The following is a 23,130-nucleotide window of genomic DNA, read 5'->3' on the forward strand; positions in this document are numbered from 1 at the left end:
TTTGGCTTGTATCTCCACACTCCTGACTCTTATTTGGCCTGGAGGAGGGCCTCTTCCCACTTGTCTCCATGGAAATGTTGTTCCTTGAGCTGTAATCTTCCAAGTTATGGCATTAAACATATATTCCAAAGTATGGGTTTAACTTTCTATTTTCACGGAATCATAAAAGGTTGCTTGTCACCTCCAGAATTTTTTTTTCCTTTTTTGTAATTATTATTATTTATTTATTTATTTTTATTTATTTTATTTATTTATTTATTTATTTTTATTTTTATATTTTAGTAATAAACATGTAAGTATGAGTGACTTGATTAGTCTTACATTCAAAGTAACTGTAGTTTTTCCAATTTAACCCCCCACCCCCGTTTTCTTCTTTTTTTTTTTTTTTTTTGGAAAGTTACAGAATGTACGTATAGAACTAATACAATATTTAACGATGCAATGTATTAATAATATAGATTTTTCTAGCCCATTTCAGTGACCTGTTTGAATAATATGGACACGGCTAATTAGGAAACCATATTCTTTCCCTATAAGCACAAGCGCCTCTCACTGTATTATATATGTATTCTATGCTAAAGCCCATTGTAAGCTGATTTCTAAGAATACATTATTGTAACATATTTCACAGCTATTCAAAGCCCTCCTCTTTATCTCCTCCAACAAAGACTCTAAATGTCATTAGCTGAATACCGTTGTGGAATTCCTCCCATTATTGAATCCAGTAATAAGTCTGATAGCTGCAGCGGAAACATCTCAAGCATGAAATTAGGGCCTCTTCCTCCACTGTAGCGATGGAGCATTGAATCTGGACTTATTACGAGGTGAGTTTGGGGAAATGACATGGTTAGGCTACAGCTGATAAGGAGAGGAACAGAGGCGAGTTGAGCCTGGCTGCCTAATGCCTTGTACTACAGCTGTAAGTAAATGTCACTATACCAGTCAACTTCATGGGGCAATTTATCACATACATGCGGCTACAGGCTCAACTATTGTGTATTATTATACGGCTCCTAGAGTTTATGATAAACAGGTTTAGCCGTTGAGGTCTAAGTAAGCTCAGATTTTACAGTATGTAACTTTCTGCATGATTCCATGGAAACTGAAAGTTAAAACAACACTTTAAAACATTCTCCATGGAAAGACATATATTTTATGGCATAATGTGAAATATTATAGCCAAAGGAACAACACTGCCATGGAAACAAGCGGGACGAGGCCATTGCACAGGTCAGATAAGAGTCAGGTTTGTGGAGATGCAACAGCTCTCATATTAAGAAATTATGTTTTTCCATGTTTTTTCAATGCAATAAACACAATCAAAATGTTACTTATTGTGGCTTTAACAAATTTACATTGAAACATGCATTAACTCAGTTATGCTTATAGTGACCATGTATCTGCATGGACTAGTGTATGGAAGTGTATGTTAATAGATGAGTAGTTCCTTGATTTTAGAAAGTCTCATGCAAGTTGTTTCTGTATTAATTGTACCAAGCTTTTACCATTGTACAAAATAGAACATAGTGAAAATGTCAGAATATTCTCATCAAAAAGATGCATGTTTAAGAGTTCAACTCATGTTCTACAAAGTAAGATCAAGAAACAATTGGATAAAAAAGTCTTATATAAACCTCCTCACATGTTTTTCTCTTTGCTTCTCTTCTCCAGATGATGGTGCTGACAGACCCTGAGTTTGAGAGTAGTATTCTCATCAGCTCAGACGAAGGGGCCAGTTTTCAGAAATACCGTCTTACCTTCTACGTGCTGAGCCTGCTGTTCCACCCCTCCAAAGAGGACTGGGCCCTGGCCTACAGCCACGACCAGAAGGTACCACAAGCAGAACATATTGTGAAGAGCTATTAATTTACATTTACACATTCAAAGCTAACTCTGTTACCACAGCTGCCCTGGGGCAAACTGACAGATATATGGCAGTTATTCTGTGTCGTCACCTAATCATTCATCATTGGACAAAGTACAAATTGCTAACAGGAAGGATATACACTCATGTAACCTTAAAATAGTGAAATATTCAGCCAGTGGAGGGTCCCCCACCTACTTTTCTCCATTGAGAATAAGATGTTCGTGCTTTGCTTGTAATGTTCCACGGTATGGCATTAAACTTATCTATCTTGCCTTTATTCAATTACAGGTTGCTCAAAAACATATTGTCACAGTGAGTGGGCTCACCTCTCCACAGATCTGACCAGTAACTTCACTTGGTGGCATTAGTTACTTGTTTCCAAGGAGATGGATAAGTTTAATGCAATAATGCTGAACATTTCAGACAAAGTGATAACATTTCCATGGAGATGAGCAAGTGACAATCCCTCCATATGAAAAGTTACACACTGCACCTGTAGTAAAATGCAAACAGTTGAAGCCACACATTTTACATACACCATAGAAAAAGACACATACTGATTTTAATGTCAGACAGTGAGAAACACTGTGAGACTCAACTTTTCCTCTTTTAGGCCAATTACAATGACCAAAATTATATCTATTTGAACTCCAGAATAATGAGAGAAGGATTTTTTTGGACAATAGTTCATGACTTTCTGCAAAGGCCGAAGTTTACATATATTTCATTAGTATTTGGTATAATTGCCTTTAAACTGTATGATTTAAGTTAAACATTTTGGATATCCTCCCCCAAGCTTCTTACAATAGTTGGCTGGAATTTTGGCCCATTCCTCCTGACAGAAGTGGTGTAACTGAGCCACATTTGTAGGCCACCTTTTGTCATTATTCTGGCATTGAGGAAATAGAAATAATTTTGGTATTCCTAATTGACCTAAAACAGGAAAAGTGTTGTCTGATTTGATGAAAGACAGTGAGAAAAAAAGTGTGTTTTTTTCTTTTTATAATATAGTGTATGCAAACTTCTGATTTCACTTGTGTTAGGTATTACACACACTTCTATGGCCTTTTTACTGTCTCTAACTTACACAGTGTAGTCATACTTAAATGGCCAATGTAAACTGTAAAAATGGCCTTTCATAATGTGTTTTTCACCTGAGAGAAGAGGGAAGTTTTCTTTAATCACCTATAATGACTCTGCCTTGTAAATTTCGCTCTCCTCTAAGATGTACTAATGTTAAAAAGACGGCTCTTTCTGTCAATTTTCACTGTCTCTTTGAAGTCCCGTATTATCATATTTTCATAATTCTTCAAATCTGCAGTAATTTTGCAGGGTGAGTCATTTCTTCATCGGTGACGTATACAGCTGGTTTTATCCTTCCTTCCTTTTTCATTTTAACTTTTCAGACACAATGCAAAGAGTTAGATAATAGATACTGTCTTTGTGGTCATTGTTTGGTTCAGATGTGCAGATGTCTCATAATTCACTCTGCATTTGAATACGTCTGGATAATGAATGTGAAGGTCAGATGGAAGCTAGTTTGCCCTGGCCATTTTTCTCCTGATCCCGTGATTATAGCTTTTATAATAGTACTGTTTTGTACTGAACACCAAACTACTTCATAATTCTCATTTATAATCACCATGATAATAAAGATAGATTTATGCTATGCTATTTATCCATAGGTAAATCATCAAAATGTAAACATACTTTGGTAATTCTTACAAAACATGTTTATAATTAAGGCAAAGCAAGTTTATTTGTAAATGGTAAAATGGTAAATAGTCCGATTTTTAACGTGAACGTTTTTCCACCTTCGAGACACTCCAAGCACTTTACATCAAGGAACCACTCACCCATTCACACACACACTCATACACCAGTGTACGCAGGCACTGGGGGGTGAGGGTTGTTAAGTGTCTTGCTCAAGGACACAACGACAGCATTCATCTGTGGGAGCTGGAATCGCATCGGCAACCTCTGGGTCAGTGGATTTGACCGCTCAGCCAATGATGTTTATGTTGTTGTTGTAATTCAAAGTGTTTTACAGAATAAGAAAGACATTAAAATCACAATACAACAAATCAAAAACATAAATAATCATCATAAATTAAGATTAAAAGAGAAGAGTGCAGAATAAAACCTTTCAGTCGTATGCACAGCTAAACAGAACCATTTTGAGCCTGGATTTAAACATTGTCAAAGTAGAGGCCTGTCTCACATCTTCAGAAACTAATTGAAGTGACTTTTTAACACAGATAAAGCAACTTTGTAGGTCAAAATAAGCCTGCTATGTACTATTTGCATTAAATTATAAAGTATCTGACAATAAGGTGGTGCACTATTAGCATGCTAGTTGTTGTTGGGTTTACGTGAATGTAAGACTCTCTGGCTCACAGGCTCTGACCCGTGAAAGTTGTGAAAAGTGCTTATAATTTCATCACAGTGAATAATTAAGACACTGTAAACTCTTTAAAATGTACTTGTTTTTCACAGACATAAAGACACTATAAAATCAGATATGCCTTTAATCATTTAATCAATCTGAAGTAAATTGGAAAACAATGAATAATACCATCAAATTCAAAGAGAGATGATGTCTTTCTCAGCCAAAATCATGTAAAATATATTGATAAATTAAAAAATAAAAATAATAAATTATTTATTTTTATTTATTTATTTTTTTTACGAGGAGAGATTATGCAAAATCAACATTTTTGAACTTTTTAACATGATATAATGTTGTTCTCTGATCAAATGTCTGAAGTGTAGTAACCAAGCAACTTTCAGTTTCCAAGAAAAGATCATTTGACTACTTAGCACTGAACTGACAAAAATAAGTTATTAGACTCAGGGTAGTTTCTTGGAAAATTGGTTCATCAAAGATCACATTTGAAAGTCTCTTACACCAAATCATGTTGCAACAAAAATGGCCCTACAATAGAAACATTGAAAACATGAAGAATGGAGAATTATGTGGGTTTTTTAAATTATTTTTTAAAGGTGAATTTCTTTCCAGGGACTTTTTGTATGATTTTAGTCAAGACAAAGGTTAGAGCACCCTTGGATAAAAAGCCAGATTAGTATTATTATTCTTTTATTTGGACCCACCATTTCAACCCACCAGCCGTAATTGTAATGACCAAAAAACTGTGTACTTTTGAAACTCTACATTTGTTATTGTGTATATTTTCAGTGTATTCCCTGTAGTTTCTGAAGAAATAGAGGGCTAGGATGAAATGTGTGCAATATCACATATTTACTATAAATTATCACATGACCAGAGTTGATAGAGTGTTGGTCCACTGATCTGAAAGTTTGTGGTTCAAATCCCACTCTCGACATAAACATCATTGGTTGAGCGGTCAGAGCCACTGACCCACAGGTTGATGGTGCAAATCTATCTCCCACAGATGAATGCTGTCATTGTGTACTTGGGCAAGATGGGGGACTCACCTCGTCCCCAGTGCCTGCGTACACTGGTGTATGAATGTGTGTGTGAATGGGTGAGTGGTTTAAATCTCTTTGAGTGCCTAGAAGGTGGAAAAGCACAAAATAAAAATGTGGCCATTTACCATGTATGTAAAAGCTTTCCCTTGAGGAGAAGGTGATGCCCAGAATTCTCTCAAATAAAATGGAAGTAAAGTTATTTAAATTTAACCCATGACGGTGCTTTTTGGTACAGATCATCTTTAAGGTCTCTAGTAATGATAAATGCATTTGTAATGACTGAGTGTAGGATGGAAAACATGTCAGTGATCACAATTGTGACTGGTGGGATACAACGTTGTACCATTGTATAGTGCAGTTTATACAGGAGCACACATCTTATCATTCACAATTAGCAGTGTTCACACCTCTGTAATGATTCAACAGGTTTTACTCATCGGCAGAGTGAACCAGTGCATGCTCTGACCCGCTCCCCCCTAGCAGACTGAACACTTCCTCTATAATATGCTCATTTTCATCTTGCAAGAGCCTAATAGTGTCCAGATTGGGTCGCAGTGGACTTAATCAGCTGTAAATCGGTGCTTAGCCAAGCTTAAGAGTGGCCCCAAGGATATCACAAGTGCAGTATTTACTCAGACATCCAAAACGGTGTCAGTACAAACAGCCTGGGCTCAAGTAGCCTACTTGGCACCATTTTGGATTTTCTTTCAGAGGTGGATAGAGAAGCCAAGTTTTCTTAAGTGTGTTGTTACTGCAGAAGTCCCAGTTTCCTCAACCAAAATAATAATTAAAAAGAAGTTTCCTGCAGCTAGGTACTCCTGATTCTTGGGGATATTAGTGTTTTACTATAGATCCTTCCAGGAGTGGCATGTTTAGGCTACGTACACAGCATGGAACTTAACATTTTATCATATTCATTTTAATAGGACAGCAAAATCAAAACATTAATTTTGATGTTTGTAGACACCACAAAGAAACTGGCAATGAGTAATCCATCTTCAGTTTGTAAAGTGGACTAATGTATACAGGATTTGTGCTTTGATGAAATGAAACCGTCAAACTGCTGTGGCCCACTATCTTTGGACGTAGATTTGTCCAGCATGACATTAGATTTAAGAAATGTTTGTTCCATGGTTGTGTGCATGTGCTCTCATTTTGGCGCTAATCACTGACGCTCATGGTAATATATTCTATGTTGAGTGGTTGTCAGTTGCCAAAACAGCCCTGTTTTTTCATAGTTTGTGTTTGGAGGCTAATGCTATTGAAAATGCAATGGAGTTAACATATGAAAGAGTATACTATAACTAGACTATACATTCAGAACTCTGCTACGCCACTGGCTCCCCATTCCCCGTCACATCCAATTCAAGCTCCTCAACATTGTGTACAAGTCCCTCCATAACCTGGCCCCTGCCTACTTCTCTCAGCTGATGCCAACCTCCTGTCTCCCCCCATTAGGACTAAACAAAAGACCTGGGGGACACAGGGCCTTCTCTGCTGTTGCCCTCACCCTCTGGAACCCCCTACCCACACACATAAGAGACTCATCCACACTCACCATCTGCGAAGTCACCTGTTGAAAACTACCTTCAAATAACTATATCTCCTTTTTTATCTGTTTCTTTCATTTGTGTTTTGCCTTTGTCATGAAAAGCCCTATACAAGTGTTATGTATTATTAGGCCTGAGCCTGTCCCTGCGAGGGACTCATTAAAACCGCGTCCGCAACCCGGAAAATGGCAAAAATTAAATAGTAAACACGCCCCAACATGCCAGTGAGTGGTGTCAAAAATTAGAACTCGATAAGCTCTAATTGTCACCAGAGACCCTGAGAAAGAATAACAAAAGACGACTCAGTAGCGCCACCTCAAACTTTGATTTTCATGGGGCCAATGGGAGCCCGACTCAGAAAAAAGTCAACTTAAAAATCTGAAACTCACATCAAAAAATGGAACATGTCGGGACATGACAAAAATTATATTATGGCCCCGCCCTAAAATGTACAGGAAGTCGGCCATATCGGATCAAACCCGGGAATGACAAAAGTGCACACCCTCACATTCAGGACATTTCCTCACACAGTTTTCATGACAACAGCTTCAGATTTAGCCAAATCCCTCTAAACCCATGTGTGATTAAAGATTATCAATTACATTTTGAATATGACTTTGGGTGTGGTCTGGATGAATTTTCAACAAAATCGCAAATTTTTGAATAATACAATAAAATATTTCTCTTTCACACTTTTTTTGTTGGGAAAAAGCTAATACAGCGTTTATGTACATTTCTGAGCTGAACACAATGATATGCAAATCAAGGCACTCTCTCACAAAATGGCTCTCTAGCGCACTCTTAAAATTTCATTTTCAAAAATTCAGAGAAGACAATCTATTTGTCTTGGACTTATGAAAAAATTCATAGGGGCCTTATTTGTGATGGGGCACAATGTAAGAAAGTCACATGACTGTAGCTGTTATGGTTTGAGAGAAAAATAATGGGTGGAAAAAAAATTTCCATTATCATTATTCTTTTCGGATTGACGTCATTTTTTACCCTGAACATTAACGAAAAGTCAATTTTATTGGACCCAAAATTCAAGGTTGGTGAAAAAAAAATTATTTTGATGTTCAAAAAAATGTACGTATCAAAATGACTCAATAGCGCCACCTCAAAAATCAAACTACATTACGGCAATGAGAGACCTTTTTTATCATAGACAAATGAAATTTGGTACAAACATAGAACATGTCAAGACAAGTAAAAAATTATATTATGACTTCACCCTAAACCCTACAGGAAGTCGGCCATTGTGGGCAGAACCCAATTTTTTCAAAATTGTAACTCTCACATTTGAATTTTTTACACTGTGAATTTTTATTCAAGAAACTTGAAAATTGGACAAAATTAACTAGGCCCATGTGGGATTAGAGGCTTCTCCGACGGCTCCTCAGGGATGTAAACAGTCCATCCTGTGACCAAACATCCATCAACGACCACAACCCCTGAAAAACAAACTTCTATGAGCACATCTAAAGTTTGAAGTAACAGAACTGGAGTATACAGTTTTGGTTACTCTTCCCACTGTGAGGAAGTCTATAAGCACAGATGTGTAGTACTCAGTTACATTTTACTTTTTGAACAACTGTATCTTTACTCCTACTTAAGTTATATTTAGTTTGAAGTAACAGTCAACAAGTGACAAAAGCTTTATGTTGACAATATGAAATGATCTGAACATTTGTGTTTCTTGCACCACTCTTCAGTAGTAGTTTCCCCAAATACTTCATATAAATACTCTTTGCTACTTGAGAAATTTCTTGGGTTACTCTTGATCTTATTAGTACAATTTGGCCAACTCTGCCCAATTTGCACAGACATCAAGGGAGCAACATTTGACTCTCACAGTTAGCTAATAACTACTAGTGTTAAACAGAATATATTTAATATTTTGTAAATAAATTAAATGTCTAAACGTAGGTAAAGTATAGTAAAAAAGTAAAGTCATCTGACCTGGGACATGCTGAGAGCTGAAGTGGTTGAACTTGAGGCCTGTTGAGTTCAAGATCTGCTGAAAAAGAAACAAAGAATTAGCCAATTTGCTTGATGCTATTAGCTAGTTAGCTTAGCTTAGCTTCTCTCTCCGAGTGTGGAGAGAAAATGGCTGAAAATCGGAATGTAAGGACTTATATATGCAACTATTAGCAACCATGGAATGTATCTGGTTACCATGACAGCGGTTAGCTTGTTAGGCCCGAGCCTGGGACATTGTCCTGGCGAGGGACTCATAAAAACTGTGTCCGAAATGGCAAAAATCAAGTAGTAAACACGCCCCAACATGCCAGTGAGTGGTGTCAAAAATTAGAACTCGATGAGCTCTAATTGTCACTGAAGACCCAGAGAAAAATAATGAAAGACGACTCGGTAGCGCCCCCTCAAACTTTGTTTTTCATGAGGCCCATGGAAGCCCAATTCGGAAAAAGTCAACATAAAAATCTGAAACTCACATAAAAAAATTGAACATGTCGGGACATGATAAAAATTATATTATGGCCCCGCCCTAAAATGTACAGGAAGTCGACCATACTGGATCAAGCCCAGGAATGACAAAAGGGCACACCCTCACATTCAGGACATTTTCTCACACAGTTTTCATGAAAACCTCTTCAAATTTGGCCAAATCCCTCTAAACCCATGTGTGTCAATTACATTTTGAATATGACTTTGGTTGTGGTCATGGTAAATTTTCAACAAAATCGCAATTTTTGGAATATTTCAATAAAATATTTCTCTTTCACACATTTTTTGTTGGGAAAACCCTAATACAGCGTTTATGCACATTTGTGAACACGATGTGTAAATCGTGGCACTATTTCACAAAATGGCTCTCTAGCGCCCTCTTCAATATTCATTTTCAAAAATTCATAGAAGACAATCGAGTTGAGAAAGTTACATGACTGTAGCTTTTATTGTTTAGGAGAAAAATGATGGGTGAAAAAAAAAATTCCATTATTATTCTTATACTTATCCCTTTGAGGCCATTTTTGACCCTCTAAACGTTAACAAAAAGTCAATTTTATTGGACCCAAAATTCAAGTTTCGTGAAAAATTAATTATTTTGATGTTCACAAAAATTATTCTTTCAAAATGACTCAATAGCGCCACCTGAAAAAAAATGAAAATACATTACGGCAATGAGAGACCTTTTTTATCATAGACAAATTAAATTTGGTACAAACATAGAACATGTCAAGACAAGTAAAAAATTATATTATGACCCCACCCTAAACCCTACAGGAAGTCGGCCATTGTGGGCGGAACCCAATTTTTTCAAAATTTGACCTCTCACATTAGAATTTTTTACACTGTGAATTTTTATTCAAGAAACTTGTCTGTGTAGACCCTCAGTCGTCCAAGTCTGATCCATTTAAACAGAAATGGGGGCCTGAGACATAATCTCTCCCTCATCTACAACTCCATCCTCAGACCCAGAACAATGAGAACAATAGCAGGGTCGTTAAGGGCTGAATAGGGTAGTTTCAGATGAAACTGGAGACAATAGCTGTTTACAGTTTCAGTGTAGTTAGCCCCTCCCCTTGGATAGATTTAAAGGCAGTGGCCACCAGCATTCTGACCAGAACTGAAGAAGCGGCTTGGATGAGCAGCAAAACTTCTTCACTCCTACAAGATTTGTTCAGTTGACAGATTTAACTTCGTTGTTTGCTATTCAAGAAACTTGCAAACTGCACAAAATTAACTAGACCCATGTGGGATTATAGGCAACTCATTTGGAATTTTCTACATCAAAAAATGTGGATGTGGCCTGTAAATAAAAAAGCAATTTTTTGAAATTTTAAATTGTGCGTAATTCAAACTCAGTGTCCTATTTCCCGGCATTAATGTACATTTTGTTAAAAATGTTGATCTGAACGTAATGATATAAAATTTACATGGGTCAGATATTAGATTGCTCCACAGCGCCCCCTTGGACTTTTGAATGAGACCCAAAAAAAAATTATTTTGTCAAAAGCATTTCAAATTTGGCATGAACATCCCTATTGCCATACTGAACAAAAAAATTAATGAGAACATACCTCTATTTGCAACCATGTTACCATGGTAACATAATAAGGGTTCAGAGTGCTGGTCTTGTTGTAGACTAAATAGATGCTCTACACTAACCCGGCTATGACCTAAAATTCAAGAATGGTGAAAAATTTTGAGTTTTCAAGTGCTAAAAAATGTATGCTTCAAAACGACTCAATATCGCCACCGCAAAAGTCAAAATACAGTACGGCAATGAGAGACCTTTTTCACTGTAGACAAATAAAATTTGGTACAAACATAGAACATGTCAAGACAAGCAAAAAATGTATATTATGACCCCACCCTAAACCCTACAGGAAGTTGTGGCCGGAACCCCATTTTTTCAAAATTTTCACTCTCACGTTTGAATTTTTTACGCCGTGGATTTTCATTCAAGAAACTTGCAAATTGTTCCAAATGAACTAGATCCATGTGGGATTATAGGGAACTCTCTTGAATTTTTCTGAGTCATAAAATGTGGGTGTGACCAGCCTGCAATGAAAAAAGATGTTTTATTGAAGTTTTAAATGGCCTGGTAGTGTCCTATTTCCCACCATTAATATATGTTTTGTTCAAAATCTTGTTCTGAATGCAATGATATACAATTTACATGGGTCAGACATTATATTTCTCCACAGCGCCCCCTTGAACTTTTGAATAGGACCAAAAAAATTACTTACTGTCAAAAACATTTGAAATTCGGCATGGACATCTGGCTTGACAATCTGAACAAAAAAGCCAATGAGAACATACCTCTATCTGCAACCATGTTACCGTGGTAACATAAGAAATGTGTCATTGAAATACATGGGGTTCATAGTACTGGACCTTGTTGTACATTAAACAGATGCTCTGCACTAATTCAACTATGGCCTAAAATTCAAGATTGGCAACAAATTTTGTATTTTCATGTGAAACAAAATTAATGTTGCAAAATGACTCAATAGCAGCACCTCAAAAATCAAAATACATTATGGCAATGAGAGACCTCTTTCATCGTAGACAGATGAAATTTGATACAAACATAGAACATGTCAAGACATGTAAAAAATTATATTATGACTTCACCCTAAACCCTACAGGAAGTCGGCCATTGTGGGCGGAACCCTTTTTTTTTCAAAATTGTAACTCTCACTTTTGAATTTTTTACGCCATGGATGTTTATTCAAGAAACTTGCAAATTGATCAGAATGAACTAGACCCATGTGGGATTATAGGCTACCCTCTTGGATTTTGCTAAATCATAAAATGTGTGTGTGGCCAGCACGCAAACAAAAATGGCGTTTAGTATTTACTTGCGCTTAACTCAAACATGCTGTGCCCTGTAAACCAGCATTAATATACCTTTTGGTAACACTGTTGATTTGAACCTAATGATATACAGTTTACATAACTGAGACAATCCATTGCTCCACAGCGCCCCCTTTAAATTGTGAATGGGATCCAAAAAATTTTACATTGTCAAAAACATTTGAAATTTGGCATGGACATTCCCATACTGAACAAAAAATACAATAAGAACATAGCTCCATTTAAAAGTACGTCTGACATTTCTCATTGAAATAAATGGGCTTGTTGTTAACTGGGATGAAAAAAAATGACTTTGTCTGTTTGCAGTTTTAACAACAACTACAACTACAACTACAACTACAACTACTACTACTACTATTATATTTTTTTAATCCATGTTCCAGAGGATAGTATTAAGCATTTTTTTGTTTTAGTTTTTTTGGCTAAAGAATAATTTAAAATATGCCTGCATGCTTACTGTGAGTGAATGTGCCACTCCACAGATCTGTAACTTGGCCTGTTGGTGTCATAGATATATTTATTCCCATATTGCAGAACATTCCAGTCAAAACAAAAAACAATAACATCTTCATGGAGACCAGCGGGTGGCAGACCCTACACCAGAAAGTTACAAAGTGCACCTTTAGTGGCTGTCTAGATATTTATTTAAGTAAGTAATAGATGACTAATGTACAAAATGCTGATTGGCAATGACTATAGGAAGATAAATAAGACAGAAACCCGCGCTTTCAATTTGTGCCTTGTGTTTCCATCGTGCCTTTCATAGTTGTCTTCAGATTCATATTGAGGACAGCCCTTGTTGACTAAATGGAGGTGTCTTCAGATGGAGACACGCCTGTGACCTTCGCCGCTCTTATCTCCTGTCTGTGAGGACTGTGTGCAGACAATCACTCACTGATGTAGTCCCAAGTCTTTGCATAAGGCCAAAGCTGCTGCTGCTGCCGCCAACCCAGACAATTAGATAAACAACAAAGAACAGTGGCTAGGGAACTTACACATCCAATAACTGTTCGTAACATACTACTTTTTAAAAACATTACAGCAGCATTAAAACCTTGTTCAAAGCAAGACAAGAAACAAACACATGTGGGCGCACACTGAGTCATTACTCCTTACAGTCTCCTGGTAATATGTTCCAGTGGGGATATTAAATCTATGCTACGTTTAAAGGGGACGAATTGTGTAAAATTGATCATCTATAGTGAGCTTTTAATTACAATGGCGTCATTTTCAAGGTTGTGTTTTGATTGATTCATGCATGTTTGATTAATCTTATGTTTTCCTGCTCTCAAGGCTTTAGTTTTGACTCACCCCCCATCTCCGCCCACTTCTCTGCATTTACTTGTGACTATTTAAAAAAAAAAGTAACTCTGCAACAATAAAAACATGTTAATTAGCTTTTTGCTACGGTAAAATGCCACTATGAAAAGGCACGGCTTATCGGTACTGCAGTTTCTATAGGATCAATGGGCCTGTTATTGATCAATATTGCAGTTTACAATGTAAGATTTAAGGTTAATGCTATGAAAAAAACACAATATATCTTCTTACACCTTCACAGTTTCCCATGAATAACACATTTACCTATATTTATCTTCAGAGCGACTACAGTTCGTAATCGTCCGGCCATGCCTTTAACACACCAACCTTGTAAAAATCCCTTTATACTAACATCCATGTGCTACTATGATAGTTTGGATTAATTACCTGCAGACAATGGGTTCCTATGGGTACCGGTGGTTGTTTTACACTCAAGCTCCTCGCGACCAGAGACACCACACTCTCCTTGACCTCCAGAACATCATGATTATACCCAAATGAATGTGTTTAATGTCGGAAATAGATTTTAATTTGGCCCGCGATTGTGCTGCTCTATAAATAGTTGCTTCCTCATTGGGACAGTGAACATTAGATCTCTGGCTCGGTAAATTTGAGAGACAAGGCCGTGACTTTTTAATGGGCTGTGCGGTGATTAAGAATTGCGCTAACTGCAGCCCAGACAAGTGTGCTGCTAATCACCACTTGTTTTACACCCATCTATTTCCATGTGAGACCCAATGACCCCCAATAGTCTCAGCTCATTCTCCAGTCCATATACACTGCTCTAATTGCTATTGTCTTTATGGAGGCTATTACACTGCACTCTATCCATTATTAATGTTGATTATAGATGAGTAATCAGGCAATTAGTCTCTTTGTAAATTGGGTTATGGGGAACTTGCTATTGTTGGGTGAAAAAAATATCAATGAATGGAAGCATAGAGAAGTTTTCTAGTCTAGTCAAGGTTTGCGTGGTTTTGAGGCATCTATAGTACAAGGTGTCGCTTTACAGTCCCTTTACAATTACAAAAAAATATTATAAAAGCGGTTGATAAGATATCTTAATCTGACTTGTTCTATTGTACTCAGTGATTTCCAGAGTTTATATGGGCACCATTAGTTACACAAACCACATCAAGACGGTTCTCGATTTGTTGCCATGTTCGATGCAGCGTACCCTCATCAATGGTTGCAATCACATTTGTTATCTTTAATTGACTAAAGGTGGATCTCTTCCATGTGTTGTTTGTTTTGTTGAGTCTGCATATCCAATTTTGTCTCAATAAACTGTGATACCCAATGTGCCTTCTCTTAAGGAGTAGCCGTTTTATAGGGGTTAGGGGTTCAAAAAATGCCTCTTTACTCAACAGGATGCCTGAAACCTTTTATAACCAATGAGTACATCAGCTCATTATATAATTAAAATATCTTTTCAATTGCCTTTGCAATTAAATTTTAAAAGAGAGACTTTTAAAGAGACTTTAGGGACACCCTGTATATAAAAGTAAACAAAAATTGTGAAATACAATAATAAAACCAAAAACTTACGTCTCAAAATAGCTCTTATGGTTTGTCACTGCAAAAAAATTGCAAAAGTACAGCTCAACAAACAGTGAAACATTATATCAGTCCTTGGAGTTATCGCTGATTATTTCATCAAAATCCACTGGTTGCAACAAACAATTCACAATATTTTCTTCTTTATGAAAGATAATGGCAGCATTTCAAAAGCATGACCATGAGTGGCTTATTGATGTTTTTCTTTTATAATCTATAACTGGACATGTCAGACTCCTGTAGCTGTTTCAGCTGAATAAGAACTTGTGACAGCATCAAACATCTCTACGTTTCACATGGGAAAAAGAACTGAAATGCAACTTGCTTAGATCAAATATAGAATAGATTTCCCCACAAACTCATCATTCTCTTCCCTTATCTTGACATTTCAGATTGATAAATAAAAACATTGTGGCCAATCTGCACAAACAGCTTCTCAGACCAACATCAATCACCTGCTCACACGCCTTAATGATTCTTGGGCAAGGAGAATGAAGTGTCTTGCCCAATGACACAATGACAGGTTTTCATGCTTTTATAATTGGTTCAAATGATGGTATTGTACCTGTTGTAAATTTCATCCAAAATGCATTGAGAATGTATACATTTTATTGAAAGATGGCACATCATACATACATTTGTTTTTTGCACAAATAGTGCAAATTCAAAGTGGCAGTATTTCAAAAAGAAAACCTTGTTATGAATATGCGTGTACATCACCTCCCAGGGGGATGATGTATACACATATTCATAACAATTTAAGATGAGCAGCATTCTTCTGTTTTTAAAGCCTTTGGGTTATTATAAGGTCAAATAGTTGAAGTGTACAATTCCATTTCTTTGTGAAATACATTGAATGCAGGTTCCTTGTTAGGGAATATACATCTGCTGTTGTATATATTTTCTCCCTTTAAGTATTTCATTTGATTTTTTAAGCATATCTTTTTAACTTTGTGCATGCCCTTATTTGTATTTGTATTTATTCAGTGTGTTTATGTTGCACTTTTTCACCGAATCAAGTTCCTAGTTTGTGAACTGTGTTCACAGACTATGGCAATAAAAGTCTTCTGATTCTGATTCTGATTTATGTATAAAGTGCATTTCCATAATAATTACAACGTTGAGACTTTCAGCCATTAGTCCATTTGTAGAAAGTATGACATGTCCGCAATGCATTTTATAATTTTCGCGTAGATGAGTTGCAATAAACAAAGTCGCATCTTTCCAAAATGTCGTAAATTTATAGTTCCAAAATAAATGAGCTACAGTTTTGGGATTATCGCTGCAAAATGAACAATTTACATCTAGGCCTAGTTTAAATTTGGTTGTGATGTGCTTTATGGAGTAAATTCTGTGAACGATTTTAAATGACATTTATTTAATTTTATTGTTGAGAAAATATTTTTGGGGCAAGGTCCAGATTTGATTCCATTTCAGAGACATGTTTAGCCCAGTAGAAAACATTATGGGATTTGGTAATGATCTCATTTTGAAAAAGTGTTTGTATATTTTTCTTATTCATACTTGTTCTAGAGATATTTTTTCCATAATTTGTATCACTCAAGAAGATGGACTGTGATAAGAGCCACTTCATAACATCTGAATGCCACAGGAGATTGCTTTTGTGACCATATATTATAAATGGAACAAAACTCATTTTAAGACATTAAAGTACCTTCTGAGGTTAGAAGTTTTAAAAAATGTGTTTTTCTCATACAAAGTCTTTAGTAATATATATATTTTTTTCTTTTAAATATTTGAGTTGTTCCATAAATAACACAGTTGAGGCGAGAAATGTTTGTAGATCAAACTTTTCAATGACATAAAAAAAAATAATAATAATTTAAAATTATTTTATGATTTCATAAAAGCAGAAAAAGCAAACCTCCAACTTTATCAAACATACATTGTAAAATAAAGTTACATATGGAAGTGTCAATTTTTAAAATGTATTGAAGAAAATATAGATGTCAGTTGTTTTTTTTTAAGAATTAACTTCTATCTCTCCATAAGAAGTTTTAATGTAGTTGATCTATTTTTTTAAAAGATTTTTATTGTCCATGGAGAGCAAGGATGCAATGTATACCAACCTACATATGCCTTCAGCTTTAGATAATAGACAGGGTCCTTTTAGGGACAGATCACATTAGAGCCAGAGATCGAATCAGTTTTGAGCTTTTTAAATCATAAGAGCCTTTATCTATTGACAAAAAAAATACGCAACTATAAAGAAAATATACACATGGGTTGTGCTGTTGCTTAGTTTTACAGAGCTATTTCCTTTAGCATAGAGTTCTATTAGCATTGCCCATATAGTTATCAAAGCCTAATTTTTTAAGATATGAAATATATCTTATATTATATAATATGAAAGAGTGTTTGAAGATCAGAATCCTTAAAGAAGCTGCAAAAATGTATAGCTTTCTCCCTTAATATGTTCAGAATAATCCCCCCCCCCCCCCCCCCAAAAAAAAAAAAAGCATCTATTTTTTATGAAACCAGGTTGATTTTCAACTAGTTGTATGCAGGACCTTCTTTAAACGATTAGATAAAACTACAGCAAGAATGTTCTCACCATTATTCAATAATCTTATTGGCCTCTAATTATCTAAGTAGAGTATAATTTTGGGGTTCAAGTATTAGAGAGATTAGAGAGTCATAGTAGCAGGAAGAGCCATGTTAGTAAGGCTCTCTGTGTAAACACTGATTAAAAATGTTTCTACAAATGTCTTATAGAATTCAGATGTGATGGCGTCACTGCCAGGTGACCTGTTGTTTTGGAGATGCTTAATGGCATCTGCTACTTAAAGTAATAAAAGAGTCACATAAAATGTTGTCATTTTCACTTATTTTATCTAAGTTGTCTAAAAAAGGCAAAATGTAAACACTGTATCCTGGCCTTATTGCCGGTAATAGTTCCGTCTGTGTTTAATTGTTAAAGAGATTTGAATTTTGCTTGTGACTTTTCAAGATTAAAAAGTAAGCAGTCAGTTGTTCGCCCTATTCCAGACATTTTTGTGGTGACCTCTTGAAGGCTCCTTCAGCCTTGGCTTTGTAAATTTCATCTATCTTATTCTGTAACTCTGTTAACTTAAGGTTTTCTTCTACATTGAAGCTTCTGGAGGTAAATGTGAAAGAGCTCAATCGTTCAGACATAGCATGAAGGCTGCCATAGATATATATTTCATCTTTAAGAAGCTCCCAGTTAGAACCGTAAACATTTTCTTACTTTTCAATAATCTTCGTTTCTGTTTTTACACACTGGTGATTTAATAATGAACAATTCATTTTACAATATCCAAATATCTTTTCCTATTGATTTAATAATATGCCAAACCTTCTGGTTCTTTCTTTATTGCTCCAAGGAAATTTATCTGATGGAAATTTATCTCTCCACATTTCAGTTCATTTTAATTTGCCTATTAAAATGTTCAATTTGCAAGTGGATCTTGAAGGAGGACCTATCAATACTTTGATCCATTACATCCCCCTTATATTGTACGTTAGCATTTGGACATTTGGATGTCTCTCATCTAAAATGTCCAGCAGCTCATTGTTATCAGAATTAGAATTGAACCCATATAAGTTCACTAATATGTTTGCAATTATCAACCTACAATGAGAATAACATAGTGACCATGAGGGTCACAGTCAGAGTTGAGGTTATTACCTATAAAGTTAATTTTCAAGCAACAAACCACAGATGAAAATTCTGTACTATGTGAGAATCAAAAATCATTTCCCCACTGAGCTTTCCAAAAATGTACATCTTTGTCAAATGAATGAGATTCCTGAAAGAAAACAAAATCAGTTTTATGCTGGGCCTTCTGTTTATACAAGGCTTTACTTTTTACATTTCTTAACCCCCTGTCATTTAATGATCAGACAGACAAAGACATAAAAATAACAACAAAAAAATATATATTATAATCTTTTTATAAAGTTGTATAAAGATTAGTCCCGAAAAGCAGCTCGACAGCAAACGCAGCCACACCTTTTTAATAACAGTCTGTGAAAATCAACCACACTCTGAACTTGATGTAACGCCTCCTCTTACTCCTCTGGAAGGATGAGTTTGCACAGTTGCATTGTCGTCATCATTAGGAACCACAACAGCTGAGTCTTGTGTCGTTTTCTTAGATTCCGGCGACTTACTTAGGGTATTAGTCAGCGGCACAAACTCTTCCATATTCCCATAGAATAGCGTTGTCCCCCACAAGCTAGTGCGCTCAAGCCGAGGCCGGTGTCTTTGTTGGCTACGGCCGAATGATCACGTTTCTTCACCGTGTCGTCTGCCAAAAGTTACATTTGGATGTCAGAATGATTTGACAGATGGCAGGGTTTGTTCTGAAGAGACTTTTCACAAGTTTTATCAAAATTTGGTGTGGACCGATGCAAAGTCCAACTATCTTTTAGCGACCCCTTCAGTAACTAATAATAACTATCGTGTAAATCGGCAGGATTTGATTTATGGAATTACCTCTACATGTCACATCTGCTACCTGTGTGTATCCAGGAAGTAAAATGATAAACTCTATTATTTAAATTGATAAACTATAGTAAATACAGCAGGCAAGATGTTTGATAAAATGCTGAAATTAATTGCGTTGTAAAATGAGTAGTTTAACCTGTCATATGCGTTCAAGTCCACTGAGTACCATTTCCTCCTGCTTATTGTAATGTAATGACCTGCTATAGTCCAACAGCCCCTCACCTTACATAAAGTCAGCCACACTTTCAGATCCCAGCTCTCCATTTTTACACCTGCAAATAACAAAACTCTACCCACAAACCAAAGGCCCCACTGGTGAGTATTTACTGTGAGTTTTACTACTAAGGCTATCAAAAGCTGGCCCTCACCACATAAACAGCTTTCCACCTGGAGTCATGATGCTGCTCTGTAATTACATTATACTACCAAGACTGTACACCAAGCACCTCCTGTAGACAAACATTTAATTTGTGTTTCCACTAGGGGGCTGGCAAACCATTTCACCGTGAAGAAGCTAGTGTCTCGACAGCTATCATACTGATCCGTAATGCATGTGGGGATTTTACCATAGCCCTCACATGGCACACACTTGGCAGCTAGATTGAGATTGAAGGATTAATGTTATTAGCAGAGTGATGCATAGCTCGGAGAAAAGAGTAATAATGTATACTATGTCGAGTGTGAGTGGTCATGCGGGGAGCTGTCCGTGGTGCTGATTTTCACAGCCCGGATGTTATATTTTATGTTGAAATAAGACAGGTCATTATGAACTTGTGGGGACATAGTTGTGTCAGCAACAAGCAAACATCGTTATAAGTTTCAGACTGACTACACACGTGGGAGGGGAGCATGCAGTAGGTTTACCGTGAAAAAGTTTGATTCAAAGAAATGTTGAAGCTAATGTATAGACACTGTTATGTGTATTAGTTCATTTGTATTAATTTGGACAATGCATTTTATCCGTTTTATTAATATGTCTTGTTATAAGTATGTTAGTTATTGTAGTTGGAATACTAATACTTGTTTGTTCTGGATCTTTTATTTAACTAAACCGCAGGTGTTTGTGACGTGTCTTATTGTATTGTGTAATGAAAGATTATTAACTTGCACATCCGTTAACTTAATCAAAACATGAAACAGCAATTATTTAACTTTACAATCTGAAATCTATGGTAAAAAGGTCACATTTTCCGCGGTTTTCCACCTTCAAGGCACTCAAAGCGCTTTACAACAACAATTCACACACACATTCATATACCAGTGTACGTAGACACTGAGGGTGAGGTGGGTTAAGTGTCTTGCCCAAGGACACAACGACAGCATTCATCTGTGTGAGCTAGAATCACACCGTCAACCTGTGGATCAGTGGATCTGACCCCTCAACCAATGATGTTTATGTCGAGAGCGGGATTTGAACCGCCAACCTTCGGATCAGCAGACAAACACTCTACCTCTGCACTGTGACACTCTTTCTGGTGAAGGATGAGTGCAGTACGGCAATAAACATTAAACGGATTTAATGAGATAAGCAGGTGACACCATGAAGCCAAGTTAAAGGTCAGACCTGTGGAGAGGCGAGTCATTCAGAGTAACAATGCATTTTTCTTTCCAGATATTTCACGCAATAAAAACAATTAAAAGCTATAAATACAAGATTGTTGAAGTTCAATACCATACTGCGGAACATTCCTGGCAAAGAAATAACATAGTTCCATTGTGCACGTTCGAGTGTTTGTCTCTGTTGTTTAAACTTGAACAAAACCGCATACATTTCAGAGACAGGACCATGAGCCAAACGTGCCTTGGATTCCAGCTCTGTTTGATGGAGGTTTTGTTGTGTCTGCTGAATCAAAGTGAAATTATGGATACGGTGCATCTGAGCTGGCGTTATGGCACCCAGACACCCAGAGACATGCAGAGAACAGATGGGAGAGCACATTCTAGTGAGGAGCTGAGACCGAGTTGTCAGTCCGTTGTCAAAACAGCAGATGGAGGTGTGCTGCCAAGTCCAGGATCCATCTCAAACTTTTCTGTGACGCAAAAATCACCACCTGTATTTAGAATAATCTGTTTGTTTGTTTATTTAAGTAGTATTATGGATGGGCGATATGCCAAAAAAAATATATATACACATATCACAATTTTCTACAGCCAACATGACGAATTTGATCATATTGTCTTTTCAAGGAGGCTGAGCAATAGAAGAAGTACAGCAGAGAAAGTGTTTGGATTTGAGAACTAAACTAAAGCCCGTAATTATAAACAATGTCACTAAAAAGACATATTGTCATTTCTCAAAGCCTGTTGCTGGATGTTGTTAAATGCTGATTTTTGTAGTTGTTTTTTTAAGACCTGACCCTTCAATATTCGTAACTCAGCAACATTTGTGATTTTATTCAACCAGTATATTAATTAACTTTTTGAAGTTCAGTGAATCAGGATCTTGTTTGTGACATTGTAACATTTCTTTTGGCACATTTGAAAAGCATGAAACACATTCTGCATTGGAATTAATTGGATTATTTTCTTTACTAATTTGCACATGATTTTTTTGTTATTAATGCACCACAAATTGGAGGTTGAAATCAAGCAGACTGAAATAAACATAATTTTCATATCTTAGTGTGCTGATAAAGTGCATGTTTTTGATGTCTGTGCTTTTCTCTCAACTGGATGTAACCAAAGTAACATTTTTCAGCTTGTTCCGCTCCTATGACACTTTGACCAGATTCAAATATTCTTCATGACGATCCCCGTTTTCCGCATCTTCCACACTTTCATTGAGAGCCATCCCAGATTGATGCATAGCACTCACTTTAGAGTGCTACACATCAATCAGACGTGAGCCAGGTTACGGGCAACCTGGGGATCTTTTTTATTTGTGTGCGTGTGTGTGTGTGTGTGAAGTCAGTTGAAACACCAGCCACATGACAAGCACATAGCACTGCCTCACAAAACTCTTGCAACTCTTGTAATCATGTATGCATAAAGAGGAACCACCATTTTCAAGGCACTTTACCCCTCAAAGCTGCCAACTTCCACTGCATGCTTTGTGTAATTCTGGAGGAGGGCTTCTGTGAGGAGGCTTGTTGTTATTGTGCCATGGCCTTTTCATTGTACCACTCCTTAGTATTCTCTGTGTAATCGTAGCCCCAAGTCAAATGGAAATCTGCAGTCTGGCGGTAAGACTTGAAAAGAAGTTTGGATTGAACACATTTTTCACTGGCTCTGATCTTTTGACACAGCCCACACTATGTTTTTTCACTTAAACCAGACAGCGCCTCAGACTCCGCCATTCAACATATTCAAGATTTTGTGAATGAGATTGTATTTTAGATATAAAGATACTAGCTCAGTTCATTTAATATATACCGTAATCATTCTTTGGAGATAATAACGGCTTATCTTATCCTGTCTTGTTTACCTTTAAGTTAAAACATCTTAAATAATAGTACACAAAGTCGACAAAACCCTGGGCGGTTTGATTCCCAAACTGTATTTGGTATTTCTGTGTAAAATTTTCTCCTTCCGTTGCCCCATCTGATCTCTGC

At 36.5% G+C, this 23,130-nt stretch overlaps 1 protein-coding gene across 1 annotated transcript in view; it reads left to right on the forward strand.

The window, feature by feature from the left end:
• sorcs3a (sortilin related VPS10 domain containing receptor 3a) overlaps positions 1 to 23,130 on the forward strand; it is a 327,550-nt gene that overhangs the window by 179,259 nt on the left and 125,161 nt on the right. The window contains exon 4 of the mRNA XM_033971295.2: positions 1,672 to 1,830. Within this exon, the coding sequence (XP_033827186.1) occupies positions 1,672 to 1,830 (159 nt within the window). The remainder of the gene's footprint in view (positions 1 to 1,671; positions 1,831 to 23,130) is intronic.

The sequence above is a fragment of the Periophthalmus magnuspinnatus genome, chromosome 1, assembly GCF_009829125.3.
Source record: "Periophthalmus magnuspinnatus isolate fPerMag1 chromosome 1, fPerMag1.2.pri, whole genome shotgun sequence".
NCBI lineage: Eukaryota > Metazoa > Chordata > Actinopteri > Gobiiformes > Gobiidae > Periophthalmus > Periophthalmus magnuspinnatus.